Source organism: Chelonia mydas, chromosome 27 (assembly GCF_015237465.2).
Source record: "Chelonia mydas isolate rCheMyd1 chromosome 27, rCheMyd1.pri.v2, whole genome shotgun sequence".
NCBI lineage: Eukaryota > Metazoa > Chordata > Testudines > Cheloniidae > Chelonia > Chelonia mydas.
Genome location: NC_057860.1, coordinates 2,514,816 through 2,531,796, shown reverse-complemented (window position 1 = coordinate 2,531,796; position 16,981 = coordinate 2,514,816). Strand labels below are relative to the sequence as shown.

The 16,981-nt window shown below is 63.5% G+C and overlaps 1 protein-coding gene across 6 annotated transcripts in view; it reads left to right on the top strand.

Annotated features, from left to right (window-relative positions):
- Positions 1-11,250, top strand: part of ADAM11 (ADAM metallopeptidase domain 11) — a 56,530-nt gene extending 45,280 nt beyond the window's left edge. For 4 of the 6 annotated variants that reach the window (XM_037886953.2, XM_043536886.1, XM_043536888.1 and 1 more), the window contains exons 21-27: positions 259-358; positions 803-922; positions 2,158-2,326; positions 2,944-3,058; positions 3,548-3,638; positions 5,110-5,127; positions 6,683-11,250. In XM_037886953.2, coding sequence (XP_037742881.1) covers positions 259-358; positions 803-922; positions 2,158-2,326; positions 2,944-3,058; positions 3,548-3,638; positions 5,110-5,127; positions 6,683-6,698 — 629 coding nt within the window. In that variant the 3' untranslated portion in view covers positions 6,699-11,250. The other 2 variants (XM_043536887.1, XM_043536885.1) reach the window with 2 other exon arrangements.
- The last annotated feature ends 5,731 nt before the right edge of the window (positions 11,251-16,981 follow it).

Here is a 16,981-nt window from a genome sequence, read left to right as displayed (position 1 = left end):
AGGGAGGTGTTTGTAAAGCACGAGCGTGACGGCTGCATCCCCTCACATGATCTCACACCAACATGCCTGGCCCACGTGCTCCCAGGTGAGCTCTGCCAGGCAGGCACTTGGCATTGGCGGGGCTGAGCCTGGCCTGTGAGCACGTCTCTGCTCCCACACCGCCCTGCCTGGGGCTGATGGGGAAGAGGCGGCAGAGGGAGAGGGCAGGGCCATGTCTGCAGGTAACCCTCCCCCCCCCCCGCTCCCCTCCTACCCCAGCTGCTGCCGACAGGTTCTGCTACGAGAAGCTGAACGTGGAAGGGACCGAGAGAGGGAACTGTGGGCGCGAGGGCCCAGCCTGGGTGCAGTGCAGCAAGCAGTAAGTGCTGGGGCCCACTCTGCTGGGTGGGTCATGGGCATCACAGCATCCTCTGACCATGCCAGCTGCTGCCCGCAGCCCCAGTGCACACGGCCCCCGCGCTGGCCTTCCTCTACCTCCTCCCATCCCCCTCCACGCTCTGCCACCATCTGCTTGGCACCTACTCTGGGCCAGGAAAGGTCTCCCCCCACCCCCCAGGGAACGCCACCCCCTCTCCTGCCACGGGGCCCAGCCCTCTGACCAACCTGCCAGGCTGCGAGGGCAGCGTGGCATGGCCACGCGGTGATTGGCAGCTGTCAAACCAGTTGTATGGCTGGGGCTCCTTGCTCTACCCTCCCACAACTGGGCTGAGCTGGGCTGGGCCAGGCCAGGTGGGCTGGGGCTGGGTTGGGGCGGGAGTGGGTACCCTGGCCCATCGCTCTGCACTTTGTGCCTGCCTTGCAGAGACGTCCTGTGCGGCTACCTGCTGTGCACTAATATCACGGGCGTGCCGCGGCTGGGCGAGCTCAGCGGGGAGATCACCGCGATGACCTTCTATCACCAGAACAGACCCGTCGACTGCAGGTGGGCAGGGCTGCCCCGGGGCCGGGGCCAGCGGCCTGGCTTGGCTTAGTGCACGCAGTGCCTGGGCCCTCCTGGGCCAGGCCAGCTCCCCAGCCCCGGGGGCACAGTGTGAGGCGAAGGGAGCATCTCATTGCTGCTCCAGGGCAGGGCTGGCCACGGTGGGATTGGCTCGATTGCCCTCTCCTGGCTCAGCGCATCCTATATGACCCTGATTCTAAGTGGCCCCCTCAGTGCACCTACCCCAGGGCACATGGCACTATCTCAGTGCCCTGTGGGGTAGGGAAGGGGAGCAGCTGAGCTGGGCTCTGGGAGAACCCCATTGTAGCCTGTCAGTTCAGCTGGCCCCGGAGCCTAGCGTTCCCCTGCAGGCACCGGCTGTTACAGCCTGGCACGGTCCTCTTCTGTGGCATCAGATCCAAATCCTGGGCCCCCTGTGCTGTTCAGCCTCCTGGCTCTGGGCACTGCCGGGTCCCCGGTGCAGACCCCGGAAGCAGGGCCTCAGCTGTCCACAGCCCCAGTCACTTCGGTACGTCCCCGAGGGCCCTGGCTCCGGGAGCCCTGGAGTCTCAATTAAGCCCTTCAGAGAGAGTGTGGCAGAGAGGAAGGAGACACAGACTAGGGTATGTGTACGCTACAGCCACCCCACTCGGTGCCGGGGTGCAGAGGCTTCCTACAGCATGGGGGCGGGGAGGGGGGGCAGTTCTTCCATTGCTGTCGTTAATCCACTTCCCCGGAAATGGAAACCTCATTGTGCACCTGTAACAGGCTCCTAACCACAGATGCTCCCCCTCAGCTCGCTGGGAACCAGCGCCCTGGCCTGGGCCCACCTGTGAAATGGGGTTTGGCCAGCATCTGTTGGCAGGCAGCTCTTCTCGCATGGCAGTAAAATGCCCCTTTTACTAACGTGCTTCAGCTTGGGGGGTCCAGGCGCCAGCCCCTGTTTCTGCTGCGGTGTGGAGAGCTATTCAGAGGCAGTGCCCTGGTGGCATCAGGCAGTGCCGATGGCCCTGCAGAGGTCTGCACAGCTCCCCAGCCAGAGTTGGCGGAGCCCCTGCTACCCAGTGGAGGCTCCGATCCTCCCAGGAGGCGGTGGTGCATGAGGGGGTTCACGATTGACACACAGATATGCCCCCAGCCTGCACCCCATTGGGTCCCGGGCAAGGAGCTGTTAGCCACACCCTGGGGCATGGACAGTGTCACCTGCCCCCTCCCTCAGCTGTTCTTCCCCTCCCCAGAGGTGGGCACGTCCAGCTGGTGGATGGGTCAGATCTGAGCTATGTGGAGGACGGCACGCCCTGCGGCCCCAGCATGCTGTGTCTTGACCACAAATGCCTTCCCGCAGCAGCCTTTAATTTCAGCTCCTGCCCTAGCAGCTGGGACGGGATGATCTGCTTTGACCATGGGGTGAGTCCTTGCTGCGGGCTGGGACATGCCAGGCCTCCCTCTGCCCACAGGGAGAAGCTCTGCGGGGCAGAAGGTCTCACAGCATGGGAGCACAGAGGTGGTGCCTTGCCCAGGGGCACCCAGCATCTCCCATCTTCACTGCCCTCAGTACCTGATTTCCACCCTGCAGGGAGCAGCTTGTCTCCTTCCTGTGCTGAGCCCTGGCCTCTGGCCTTTCCCTCTTCTGCGCTCTGAGGTGCATGCACGTCACTGCCTGAGGGGGGCGCTGCATGGGGACGCCATGAATCGCCTGCTCCTGGCGCTGACCCGTGGCAGTGGATTAGACTGATTGGATGGCTAGCATGGAGCAGGGTGGGAACCCTGGTGGGAGGTGTCCCGGGGCGCCTGGAGCCTGGGCTGTGGAAGAGACCACAGCCCCCCTGCTCTAATGCTCAGGGCTCTCAGGCTGTGGGGCATCCCCTGGGGAGCCCCAGCATTGAGGAGCAGAGCTGCCAAAGGCCGGAGCGCCCCCATCATAGCCCCAGTGAGGCCCCATGGCCCGGGTGAGCACAGGGCCTGGCCGGGGAATAGACTCAACTCCCTGTGGCGGTCACCCACCTCTCATTCCTTTGCCGCAGGTCTGCAGCAATGAGGGCAAGTGCATCTGCCATGCTGACTGGACGGGGAAGGACTGCAGCGTCTACGACCCCATGCCGGAGCCCAAGCCCACCAGTGAAACCGAGAGATACAAGGGTCCGTGTCCCCCGTCCACCAGGCATCTCAGTGCCAAGAGCCCCATGGTGGTTCCCAGCTGCTGCCAGCCCCCACCTCCCTGCATGGGCCAGGCGCTGTGAACCCGGGTGGCATGGGCCGGCCGAAGAACAGCAGAGCCGGGCTCTGCTCAGGCCATCCCCGTGTGTGGCTGGATGTCAGGGCTCTGGATGGGAATTGGGGGGGGTCCATTTGCTGAGCCCTCAGGGTGGGGGTGGGACCCTGTGGTGCCCGTTCCCCATGGTCCCTCCTAGGGTGGCCCCTGGCATTCAGAGGGCAGGTGCCTTGCAGAGAAGCTGAGGTCGTGCCAGGCTCGCACTGCCCCCCGTGGCACCCCTTGCTTCTGGCTCAGCCTCCGCGGGGGCGAAGCTACCGCGGAGTCCGTGCGGTGCCCTGCCTGCACCGTGCCCCTCACCAGCCAGTGCCCACGCCCCACACCTGACCTGTGCTCTCCTCCCCCCTCTGCCGCAGGGCCCAGCGGCACCAACATCATTATCGGGTCCATTGCTGGCGCGGTGCTGGTGGCGGCCATTGTCCTCGGGGGAACTGGCTGGGGATTCAAGTAAGAAACGCCGTTTGCCTCTTCCTGATTGCAACCTTCTGCCGTGCCTGGGCTGGGGACCGGGCCACGGACCCTGCCCTGCTCAGAGGCTTTTCCCGGGCCAGGGAAGCCCTTGCACTCCATGGACTTGGCCAGTCTGACCCACTGGAGGCAGATCACCCCACGGCTGGGCCTGGCCCTGACAGCTGTGGGGCAGTGCGGCTCCTGTGCTATGGGGGGAGGGGCCGAAGGAAGGGGGCTGGGCATGAAGGGGTGCCCCGCACTGCTAATCCCCGGCCCTGTCCCCTGGGAGTTGCCCCCTAACTGGGCTCAGGAAGGGGAGTGAGGCACTGCAGGGCTTCTCCCAGCCTGACTGCAACCTCTGGGGGCACTCTGCTCGCACGCCACAATGCACGTCACTCCGGGGTTTGCCTGGGCCCCTGCCGGCCAGGAGGCAGCTCAGCTGCTGCTCGCCGGGGGCTGGCAGAGGGCGAGGGCTCTGGGCAAGAGGCCAGCAGCGTGCTGGGCAGGGGAAAGCAGACTGGGGGGGCAGAAGGAGCAGCATGCAGCTGGGAGGGGGGCAGAGGGACACTGGGCCCCCGGGGCAGGAGGGAGACAGGCAGAAATAACTCAGCAAGGAGCCTGCCCCCTGCACACACACCCAATGTCCCCGGTGTGGGGCCGGGGGTGCTGGGGTGGGGGTGCCCTGTCTGCTGAGCCCGCACAGCCCAAGGAGTGGTGTGCTCCGCCTTGCCCCGCTTGGAGGGGTGGCGAGAACCCTGGCCCTGAACCCACGCACCAGCTATCGGCAACAGGCCCCAGGCCTGGCTGCAGCGAGAGGCACAGGGCTGGAGGCCCCTGCCTTGGGGCTGTGACAGGGAGCTCCCGGGCCAGCCCTGACTGATGGTGCTGGCCCACTGCTGCACAGCCATCTTGGCATGGGGTGGCTCTCGCGCTGGGCAGCCTTGGGCCCAGCCCCTGGGGCCTTGCAGGCCAGGCTCCCCCCCGGGGCTGTTGCTGTTTGGCTGCCGCACGCCTGGTGTGTGTTCTGCTGAGTGCGGCTGACGGGCCCAGCCCCACTGCGGCTCCGGCGTTCGGACCCTGCACATTCACGCCCTAGCCGCAGGGGTGCTGCCCAGAGCTGCACCCAAAACACATGGTACTGGGCTCCAAGCAGGGTCTGATAGGCACCCACTGCATGGGGCAGCCCCTCCGCCCTGGTAGGTCCCACTGCTTGTGGGGCTGAGATTTTCCCTAGCACCAGGGCCAGACCTTTCAGCGCCCAGCACCCGCCAAAGTGAGCCCTGCCTGGCTAGCCCAAGCCCAGCGCACCGTGCCAGGCCTGCAAAGCCCCTGGCACTCAGCCACATGCCACCCAGAGCAAGGCCCTGGCGGGGTCGGGGCAGAGCCGGGCAGGATCAGACACACACAGCAGGGCTGCCCCCGGAGGCCTCGCTAACCGTCCCCTCTCTGTGTCCTCTCTCCTCGCCAGGAACATCCGGAGAGGAAGGTATGACCCGGCTCAGCCGGGGCTGGGATAGCCCCCCTCACTCATCTGCCCTCCATCACCATCCCATCCCCGCCCCTCGCTCTCCCCCGGCTGCTGGGACGCTACCGTCGCCTCCTGCTGGTTGCTGCACCTGCCTGCCTGGAACCTGCTGCCTGGGCCATGACCATCACGCCTACTCCTCCATGGGGCTGCGCCCCCCTCCCTGTGTGGAGGCCTTGGGGCTCTACCGGGCTGGCGGGAGGGTGCTGGCAGGAGAGCCCCTCCATTGCCAGTGTGTCCTGGGTGCTCGGGCTGGGCCAGGCCGGGGGGAGGGCAGGGGCAGGCAGCAGAGGGGACTGCACTACTTCCGTGTCATGCTGCCTCAGCCCATTGTGCAGGGAGGGATCCTGCCTGCCTCTCCCTGCGGGGTGCGCTCTGCCCAGGGGCCAGGCCCGGCTGAACCCGCCCAGCACTGCTCCGCGGTCCGCTGGCTCCCTGCCTCAAGCAGTGGCTGGCAGCTGATGCTCTCCCTCCCTCGGCTCCCCGAAGCTGCACCCCAGTCACACGGCGAGTTGCCCAGGTGCAGAGCAGCCTGTCCCGCAGGCACCCCCAGGCAGGGACGGGGTGGGGTGGGTGCGGGATCGTGCCCCCGATGTGAACCTCCCGCCACATGTCACTGTCTGTGTCCATCTTGTCACCCCCCTGGGGCCATGCCCATCTTTGTGCCTGCATCACTCACCATCCCTAGGAAGCTTGCTACTGAGGGGCAGCCCCGTCTGCCCCAGGGCACTGCCCCACCCGTGCGGCGGAGGTGGGTGAAGCAGGGTCACTAGCCTAGAGGCCTGAGCTATCCCGTGGTAGGTGCCCCGATGGCTTCTGTTCCTCAGGTTAGCGGGCATCAGGGCACCCCGGGCCTGTGTGGATGGCCCAGGGCAGGGCCAGGCCACTGCCTCAACTCATGTGTGCGCCAGCCCAGGAGATGGGGGGCTGGCCCAGCTCCAGGGCCCATGGAGCCCCTGACTCGAGGTGGCCAGTTCAAACCCCACCCTGGCCAGTTCCCAACAGGTGCCTGTTCTGGGCCCACGCCAGAGGCAGGTTTCAGGGGGGGTTTGCTGGCTGGCAGAGGCCATTGAGCCAGCACCCCCCAACCAGCTTCCTGTTTGCACCCAGAGTGGCAGAGCCTAGGCCTGCAGTGCTGGGGCCAGGCGTGTCCCAGCCAGTGTAGGGACCAGAGCACAGCGCCTGCCCAGCCCCCCCAGTGCCGCCCCCTCATCCCAGCTGGTGCATGGCTCATGCAGGTGGGCCCCAGACATGCCCCCCATAGTGCTCAGGCGAGTCTTGGGGTTCCCAGGTGGGGGCAGGGAGGTGAGGCCCAAGCACCCCAGGCCTGGGGAGGAGTCCTGGCGTGGAGAGCAGCATTGAGGCATCCGGGGCTTGTGCGACTCAGTTGGTTTGGGACTAACCAGCCCCTGACGCCGCGTCTGCACCGGTTCTTGGACCACGCTGGGGTCACTCTCACCCTCATTGGCCGTGCGCCGGTGCCAGCGTTAACATGCCCCTCACTTCTGTGTTGCAGGTCGGGAGGGGCCTAGCCTGGCCACCCCGCTCTGGTGGCTCTCTGGCTGTCCGCCTGCCCTGCCACGGGGGCAGGGAGAAATCTCCTTAAATAACAAACCAGCCACCAAATAATGATGCGACGAGATGGGTGAACAATCAGTGACGTCTTCCGCTTCTGCCTGGTGCCTGGCGTGGCCCTGGCTGCACCTGGCGAGGCCGGGGGGCCTCCCACGCAGCCTTGCACTGGAGGGACCTGGATGGCACAGACTCTGCGTGGACCCCGCAGCCTTGTGCACAGCTGGCCAAGTGCACTGTCTCCTCGCAGGCCGGCTGATGTCCGACCCTGCCTGAATGTAGCTTCCACCCCCCACCGCACTGTACTACCACCAAGGAATGTACCCGCTCGCCGCCCCACAGACCACGGCACGCCACCCACCTGCCGCCCCTCCACTTCCCTGTTGCGCAGGGACTGGGTGGCATGGCTAACAGCGGGCAAAGGAGCGCTGGGGACAGGCGAGGAGCCGGCTGGAATGGAGTCAGAGCCATGACCGAGTGGCTGCCTGGGCTCCCATCATTCGCGTAGCCTGGTCTCAGCCCTCAGCATGTCTCCAGTGTGACCTGGTGCCCGCACCAGCTGCTGGGGCTTGGTGCCCTGCCGTGCCCATGGGGCTGGGATTCTGCCAGGGATACTTTTTAATGCAAAGCAACACAATGAATGTAGCCTGGGGGCAGCACGGAGCTGGGTGTTTGCTGGGGGCGGCAGGAAGAGGGGTTAGACATTGGTCTCTCGTTGCCCACTCAACGGCTGCAAACTGGTGGGGAGGCGAAGATACGCCTGTGCCTCCCTCCAGATCAATCCTGCCCAGCCCCACCAACTCAGGGGTCTGCTCCCAGGGGAGCCCAGACCCCCTCCCAGCACAGCCCTGCGCTGGGGAACAGGGACCGAGCCCACGGGCAAACCAAACCCAAACTGCCGTGGAGAGCCCAGGTCGGGGCAGGCACGGCGCCAATAGCCCAGAGTCTGCACCGGTCAGCGCCAAAGCTGCTCTCGCACCAACACACGCTGGGCCAGTACCAGCGATCCCCTCCCAGACCTTGTCTCTCCTGGGCCAGACACGGCTACACCGCTGCCGTCAAACCGCCAGGGGACACTCACGCCACCGGCCACAACCAGCCCTGGGCTGACAGCCCGTGGTCTGCACCGCTGGGTTCCTCTGGCCAGCAGCTGGCACATCCAGCACTACACCCCACCCTCTCTCAGGCTCTTGTGCCCGACTGGGAGTCAGGACGCCTGGGTTCTCTGCCCAGCTCAGCCACTGACTCACTGTGCAGCCTCAGGCAAATCACGTCCCCTTCCTGTGCCTCAGTTTCCCCATCTGACACATAGGTTTGAAGATGCTGAGCTGCCAGGAGGGACGGCGCTGGCTCTGCCTGTCACTGTCCAGGGCCCTCTCTCCTGTCCGAGAAGAGGCTGTTCCATTACAGTCATTTCTCCTGGCTCCTCTGTGTCCAAGCGCCCACCACTTCAGCCCCCTGCTTCTGGGATGGGAATCTGCCTCCCTCCCTGCTCCCTCTGGGAGAAAATGCCAGACAGTGAATTGCTTCCTTAGCAGGTCCATGGCCAGCCAACACCTCCGCAGGGCCCCTAGGAGCCGGGGACCCAGCCAGACCCAGCCATTCAGCCCAGCCCAGCCAGGCCCCTCCCAGCCGCTGCACCACTGCTCTGGCAGCAGGAGAACCAGCCCGGCAGGGGCCACTGGAGCCGTCCTCACTGGCCCCCAGAATGTGACTTGTTTGGCTTGGCAAGTGGCGTGTGGTGGGGTTCCCAGCCCCAGGGCGCAGGCTCGGGGCCCGCGGCTGGTGGCTTTGCAGGCCTGTGTCGAATAGCCAGATGATGTCCAGAGGAGGGCGATGACCCCTTGCAGCAGGGCTGAGCAGCGTGTTCTCCATTCCCCAGAGCCCTGGCAGCCCCACCAGCCCAAACCCTGCTGGCGAGGCAGCGCCCTCCCCCTGCAGACACTCCACAGCATGTGCTGGCCTTGCCGTCTGCGTAAGGTCTTGAGCAGCCTTTGCTGGCCCCCAAAGGCCGAGCTCTGCCGCAGACGGGGCCTTCACCTGGCGGGTGAGCGAGGGGCTCACCCAGTGACAGCTGGGGCTGCAGCATGGGGCAGACGCTGCCAACCACTGATGGCCCTTTGGCCGGGGGCAGCCTGGCCCTAGTAAAAGCCAGGCCGCCTCCCAGCTGGACAGGGTCGGCGGGAGGGGGGTTGCTTGTGAGTTGGTTCGAGCTGGCAGGGCACCCTGCTCTCTGCGGTGGGCATTGCATTTCCCATGAGCTTGGACTGGGGAGGTTTTACTTACAGCATAAAAAATCACTTTGTTCTGCTCTCAGTTGTGCTGGTGTGAAGGTGGCCGAAGCACCATGGACGTCAGTGGGGTAACGCCAGCTTTACACCACCCGGCAGGCTCTGTTGCTGCCTCTGTTTGGTGTGGAAGTCCCACTCCGCCACGTGGCTTTCCGTGGTACGTGGGGCCAAGCACCGCAGCAAGCCCCTGCTCCGAGGCCGGAACGGTTCATTCCAGACACACGTCAGCACGTCTGGCCCAAATGGTCAGACGCAGGAGCCTTGAGGTAGGTTCCTAAAGCCGTAGTGAGGGGCCTAAAATGGTTGGATTATCAAACGTGCAGAGCACCCCCGCTCCCACTGCAGCCTGCGGGGACTCAGCACCACTGGAAATAGATGCAGTTTATGGAGGTACCTAAATAGGGGGTTTGGTGCCTAACTTTAAACTCCCAAGTTTTTACATGCGGGCGCATTGGAACAGTGTCCTCAGTAACCAGCTACCTCGGCTCAGTGCGAACGGCGGAGGTTAAAGTCAGCCTGCTTCCGGGCACGTCATCTCAGGCCACCTGGACAGTGAAATGTGGCCCCTCCAGCTGGGCTGCAGACACAGCACACAGCCAGTTTGTTAATTCAGGGAAAAAAGCTGCTTTTGGGGAAAAAAAAGTTCTTGGAAACCTTTGAAAAACCTAAACTTGAGGCCATGTTTGCTGGGGGGGCAGCAGCCTCAAGCAAAGCCCTGCCGTGTTTGCAAGCCCAAGGGCAGGATGTGGGTGCAGAATCAGACCGTGAAACTGACCTGACCCAAGGTGAAACTGCCTCCTCTCTAGTACTCTCAGCGCAAGGACAGAAAGCAGTAACCCAGCAGCAGCGGGGTGGGGGGAACGTGGGGTGTTAAAATCCAGCTGGGTTGTTAGTACCACAGGGCAAACAACGAGACCCCAACATGGAGGTGACAGTGTCCCTGCTGCAGTGCCTGTGAGTCGGGCGTGAAGATGCACAGCCCCAAATCCTGAGCTCACCTATGGGCCTACCACTCCGGCTGCTCTGTGCTCAGAGCTGATCTGTGCTCAGAGCAGCCAGCTTGTTGCCGGGTCGCCTTATTCCATACACACAGAAATGGGGCAGATCCTGCCATCGCCCGTCTGTTGCGCAGCCAACCCAGACTCCTGGAGGTACAAAGCCCCCTGCTGCCACCTCCCGTGCTGCCTTTCTGGCCTCAATTTCCACCAGAAGCCAGAGCTTCTCCGTGGCTGGAGGCGGGCTCGGCTGCGGGACCTGCACCCTGGAGGCAGGAACCTTCCCGTGTCTGGCGCCGTGGCCAGCAGCGGGGAGGCCTGGCAGCTCTGCAGACAGAGGTGGCTGCACTTCCTTGCCCTGTGCTCAGCTGTTGGCGCCTCTGGGGGCCTGAGTGACCCCTAGTACTGGGGCCACCTTCTTCCCTGCCCCGAGCCGGTGCCGAGGGTTTGGGTGTCTCGGCCTGGTTAGTGACTAGGGCTAAGGCAGCTGGGGGCTGGGACCCTGGCACAGGCTGGGAGCTTCAGAGGCCAAGTGGAGCTTATGTACCAAATGTGCCCCAAAGTGGCTGGTGCACCCCTGCCCCCGCCCTGCATGGCCGTTTCCACAGCTGCCGGTTCCTGGGCAGTGCCCACCTGGCTCTCACCTGGACAAAACCAGGGGGCCCTGTTCTTGGGCCAAAGGTTTGTACCCTAGCAGCAAAATTGCCCCTGATGGTGGCAGCATTGACTGACCAGAGCTAGGTCACTTCTCCAGGGCAGGGCGCCGCTGTGCACTGCTGTGGTGATGCCTTGCACAGATCATGGGGGGGCTGGGTGGTGTATGGCCGTGGGGCTGCACCATGGGGGGCGGGGCTAATGGACACCACGCTCACCCAGAGCAAATCTGAATCCTTTGTTAACGTTACCCAGGAGCAGCCCCCCCAACTGCCAAGCGTCCAGCTGGAGCATGAGATAGAGGGACCCCCTGCATCCCCGGCCCCCTGCACCCGCCAGGTCGGAAGCCCTACCCCCGAAGGACATTTCCACAGATGACCCCACTGTGTCCTGGGCCCACCCCGTTTCCCAGCACTCTTCATGGCACCCAGAGCCCTGCAGAGGGGCTGCAGCGTGGGGCTGGCGCACCGGGGCTGGTGTGGAGATTTTTAAGGGGCTCAGTACGAACCCACATGGATGCTGGATGTACCCATTGTCCCAGCATTGCACATGTGGACGGCTGAAAGCCAGGATCGTGGGGTGGGGGTGGGGTTCGGGTTCTGGGAGGGTTGGGGATTGTGGGAGGGTCAGGATTGTGGTGGGGGGTGTTCTGGGAGGGGCAGAATCGTGGGCTGGGGGAGAGGTTCTGGGAGGGTCGAGATCATGGGGAGGAGGGAGGGGTTCTGGGAGGGTCAGGATTGTGGGGGGACAGGAGAGGGGTTCTGGGATGGTTGGGATCGGGGGAGGGTTTCTGGGAGAGTTGGGGTCTGGAGGGTTGGGATCATGGGGAGGAGGGAGGGGTTTGCGGAGGGTTGGGATCATGGGGGGGGGTGGGTCTGGGAGGGTTGGGATCATGGCGGGGGGGGGGGGGGGGAGGCTTTAGGGAGGTCAGGCAAGTCCTTCCAGTGCCCTGATTCTGGGGCAGCTGGAGAACTAGCGAAAGGGCCGCACGAGCGCCGGGCAGGGGAGCCAGGCCGGGGTTTTCAGCCAGGCCGCAGGGAGGATCCTGCTGGGTGTCGGCCACCCTCTAGCCCCAGTGCCTGCCATTCGGGAGAGATGATGCCCCAGTTCAAGTCTCCCCCCATGAGTGCGTGGGGCTCCCAAGGCCTCCCTCAGGCCCAGGCCACGCTGCGGCCAATTTGGCTGAAGATTGAGACAAGCAAGGAAAACACGCTGAAAGGACTAACCCAGGCGCTGAGGCTGTCACGGAGTGTGGGGGGAGTCCAGGCCCTGCACCCCTCTTCCTGGGATTCACTGAGACTCTCAGCCAGCCAGTAAAACAGAAGGTTTATTGGACAACAGGAACACAGTCCAAAACAGAGCTTGTGGGTACACCCAGGACCCCTCAGTCAAGTCCTTCTGGGGGAGCAGGGAGCTTAGACCCCAGCCCTGGGGTTCCCTGTGTTCCTCCACCCAGCCCCAAACTGAAACTAAACCCACCCAGCAGGTTCCCTGCTGCAGCCTCCGTCCACATTCCTGGGCAGAGGTGTTACCTCCCCCTCCCCCTCCCGGCTCAGGTGACAGGCTCTCAGGTCTCCCGTCCCCAGGGCACATTCCCAGGTCAACACTCCCCCCTCCCTGCTGCGTCACATCGTCACATCTCTCCCCCCTTCGAGACTGAACTGAGCGGGGTCACTGTGACCAGTGACCTGGGGAAGTTCGGGGCCCCCTCTCCGGGACAGCGCATCCGCTATCAGGTTGGCACTTCCCTTCACGTGGACCACGTCCATGTCGTAATCCTGCAGGAGCAGGCTCCACCTCAGGAGCTTGGCGTTGGCTCCTTTCATCTGGTGCAGCCAGGTCAGGGGAGAGTGGTCGGTGTAGATGGTGAAGTGTCACCCGAAGAGATAGGGCTCTAGTTTCTTGAGGGCCCACACCATGGCCAGGCACTCCTTCTCGATGGCCGCGTAGTGTTGCTCCCGGGGTAGCAACTTCTTGCTCAGATACACGATGGGGTGTCTCTCCCCCTTTTCATCCTCCTGCATTAACACCGCCCCCAGTCCCGTGTCTGAGGCGTCGGTGAACACTACAAAGGGCTTGTCAAAGTCTGGGTTTGCCAGAACTGGGCCACTGACCAGAGCCTCCTTCAGCGCCCGGAAAGCCTCCTGGCACTGCTCGGTCCAGACCACCTTGTCTGGCTTCCCCTTCTTGCATAGCTCAGTGATGGGGGTGGCTATGGCGCTAAAGTGGGGCACAAATCTTCGGTAGTATCCTGCCATCCCAATAAAGGCTTGGACCTGCTTTTTGGTGTGGGGAGCGGGCCAGTCTCTGATCACCTCCACCTTGGCCGGTTCCGGCTTTAGGCGGCCGCTCCCCACCCGATGGCCCAGGTAAGATACTTCAGCCATCCCCACCTTGCACTTCTCCGCTTTTACAGTCAGCCCAGCCCCCTGGAGTCGGTCCAGCGCTTGTCTAACCTGGGACACGTGGTCCTCCCAGGTCTGGCTAAAGACACAGATGTTGTCAATATACGCCACGGCAAAACTCTCCATCCCCCTCAGGAGCTGGTCCACCAGGCGCTGGAAGGTGGCCGGCGCTCCCTTGAGGCCGAAAGGCAGGGTCAGGAACTCATAGAGCCCCAGAGGGGTGATAAAGGCCGATTTCAGCCGGGCATCTGCATCCAGCGGCACTTGCCAGTAGCCCTTTGCAAGATCCATGGTGGTAAGCTACCGAGCTCCTCCCAGCTTGTCTAGGAGCTCGTCCAGCCTGGGCATGGGGTAGGCATCCGATACAGTGATGGCATTGAGCTTCCGATAGTCCACACAGAACTGGACCGACCCATCCTTTTTGGGGACCAGCACCACCGGCGAGGCCCAAGGGCTGGCCGATGGCTGGATCACCCCCAAAGCCAGCATGTCCCGGACCTCTCTTTCCAGGTCCTGAGCAGTTTTCCCTGTGACTCGGAAGGGGGAGCATCTTATCGGCGGGTGCGACCCCGTCTGCACCCGGTGGACAGTCAGATTAGTGCGTCCAGGCTGGTTGGAAAACAGCTGTCAGTAGGGATGCAGCACCCCCCTGACCTCAGCTTGCTGGGCAGGGGTTAGCTGATCCGAGAGGGGAATTGTTTCCAGGGGGGAACCAGCTCTGGTCCCAGGGAATAGATCTACTAAAGGGTCATCTCCCTGCTCCTCCCACTGACCACACACAGCTAACACCACATTCCCCCTGGCATAATATGGCTTCATCATATTCACATGGTACACCCGGCGGTGGTGGGCCCGGTTCGACAGCTCCACCACATAGTTTACCTCATTGAGCTGCTTGACGACCTTGAAAGGGCCCTCCCAGGCGGCCTGTAGTTTGTTCTTTCTCACGGGGATGAGAACCATCACCTGGTCCCCGGTGGCGTAGGCCCAGGCCCGCGCCGTGCGGTCATACCAGACCTTCTGCTTCCTCTGGGCTCTGGCCAGATTCTCCCTGGCCAGGCCCATGAGTTCAGCCAGTCTCTCTCGGAAGATCAGGACATACTCCACCACTGACTCTCCATCGGGAGTAGCCTTCCCCTCCCACTCGTCTCTCATCAGGTCCAGGGGGCCCCTCACCCTCCTTCCATATAACAGTTCGAAAGGCGAAAATCCGGTAGACTCCTGGGGCACCTCCCTGTACGCGAACAGCAGGTGAGGTAAGTACTTGTCCCAATCCTGCGGGTGCTGGTTCATAAAGGTTTTCAGCATCATCTTTAGCGTCCCATTGAACCTCTCCACCAGCCCATTGGACTGGGGGTGATATGCTGAGGCCCAGTCGTGCCGGACCCCACATTTCTCCCACAAGCACCGGAGCAGGGCCGACATGAAGTTGGAGCCTTGGTCTGTCAAGACTTCCCTGGGGAACCCCACTCGGCTGAAAATGGTCAGGAGCGCATCTGCCACGGTGTCGGCTTCAATGGAAGCTAAGGGCACTGCCTCGGGGTAGCGGGTGGCAAAATCTACCACCACCAGAATGTATTTCTTCCCCGACCGGGTCGTCTTGCTGAGAGGCCCCACGATGTCCATGGCCACCTTCTGGAAAGGCTCCTCTATGATGGGCAAAGGTCTCAAAGCCGCTTTCCCCTTGTCCCGGGCCTTCCCCACCCTCTGACAGGGGTCACAGGATCGGCAATACTGCCGGACCATGGTAAAGACCCCGGGCCAGTAAAAGTTCTGTAGCAACCTCTGCCGGGTGCGCCGGATTCCCTGGTGCCCTGCGAGGGGGATGTCATGGGCCAGGTACAGGAGCTTGCGGCGATACTTCTGGGGGACCACCAGCTGCCTCCTGATCCCACAGGACTTCCCTTCCCCTGGGGGAGCCCATTCTCGGTACAGGAACCCCTTCTCCCACAGGAACCTCTCCTGGCAGCCTCTCCTTATGGTCCGTCCCACCCTGAGGTCGGCCAGGTCCCTGAGCTTCCGCAAGGAGGGATCTTTCCTCAACTCGGCCTGGAACTCAGTGGTTGGGGAAGGGATGGGGCCCGGTTCCCCCTCAGTGGTCAGGTCTGAGGCCTCAGCCTCTCTGAGCCGTGCCCCTCGGCGCTCCCTCCCCACCAGGGTAGGGTCCTGTGCCTCCGGTGTGGTACCCTCCCCAAGGTCAGGGTGCGGTGCCCCTCGCCGGCTCTGGCTACGGGTCACAACCAGGGCGGTCTGGGGGTTGCTTGGCCAGTCCTCTAGGTCTCCCCCCATCAAAACTTCAGTGGGCAAATGGTGGTGCACCCCCACATCCTTGGGGCCCTCCTTGGCCCCCCATTTCAGGTGCACCCTTGCCACGGGCACCTTAAATGGGGTCCCGCCCACCCCCGTCAGGGTCAGGTAGGTGTTGGGCACCACCCGATCTGGGGCCACCACCTCGGGCCGGGCCAGCGTCACCTCCGCCCCCGTATCCCAGTATCCATTGACCTTCCTCCCATCCACCTTCAGGGGAACAAGGCACTCTCTCCAGAGGGACAGCCCCGCGCCCACCCTGTAAACTGAGCACCCTGAGTCCGGAGCATCCGGCCCTCTGGCGGAGCTGGCCGGGGGTACTCTTCCCTCCTGAGCAGGTGGTAAACTGGTAGCCCCCCTTTCCTGGGTCGTCTGCCCCTCGTCCAGCTGAGTCCCTACCCAGTTAACCCTGGGTAGGTTGGGTCTGCTCAGTTTGTCCCTGAGCGCAGGGCACTGGGCCCGTACGTGGCCTCTCTGGCCACAGTGATAGCAGCTCAGGTCACGCTGGTCCCCTCGAGCGGGTCGGAGGGGCCCGACGCCAGGCGTTCCCCTTGGGAGGGGGTTCTCCCTATTTCCCCGCTGGGAGGCCCCATGGTGACTCTCTCTCTGCATCGGGGGGGGCCTGTTCTTTTGGGACTCCTCCCGGCTACCCCCTGACCGACTGTTCACAAACTCGTCGGCCAGCTGCCCTGCGTGCTGGGGGTTCGCGAGCTTTTTGTCCACCAGCCACAGCCTCAGGTCGGAAGGACACTGTTCATACAGTTGCTCCAGTACGATCAGGTCAAGCAGGTCCTCTTTAGTTTGGGCCCCAGCTGTCCACTTGCGGGCATATCCCTGCATCCTGTTGACCAGTTGTAGGTAGGTGGCCTCAGGCGTTTTACGCTGACCCCGGAACCTTCTCCGGTACATCTCGGGGGTCAGCCCAAACTCACGGAGCAGGGCCTGTTTGAACAGTTCGTAGTCCCCTGCCTCCGCCCCTGTCATTCGGCTGTAGACCTCCACGGCTTTGGGGTCCAGTAAGGGGGTGAGGAACTGGAGCCTGTCTGCAGGGTCAACCCTGTGCATCTCGCAGGCATTCTCAAAGGCCGTCAGGAAGCTATCTATGTCCTCCCCCTCCTTCCGCTGGGCCAGGAAGCACTTATCAAAGCTCCTTGCAGCCTTGGGTCCCCCCGCACTCACCGCAGCCGGGGCCCCACTGCTCCTCAGCCTGGCCAGCTCCAGTTCATGCTGTCTTTGTTTCTCCTTCTCCTGACGCTCCCTCTCCTTCTCCTCCTGCTCATGTTGACGTTGTTTCTCCTCATGTTGACGTTGTTTCTCATGATCCTCCAGCTCCCTCATTTTCATCTCCCTCTCCCATTCCAGCCGCATCCGCTCCAGGGATGGGGAGCTCCGCCGGGAGGATCCCCTGCTGGCTGCTGGGGTCAGGGTGCCCTCGGTATTTGCTGGGCTTCCCCCAACCCCTCCCCCAGGCATAGGTAGGGAGGGTCTCGGGATGTCCTGGGCAGCAGTCTGACCCCTCCCAGCCTGGTTAGGCCCCAGGGCCCATGCTGCGTCCCCCGGGCGGCTTCCCTCCGGGACAGGGATCGGGTCA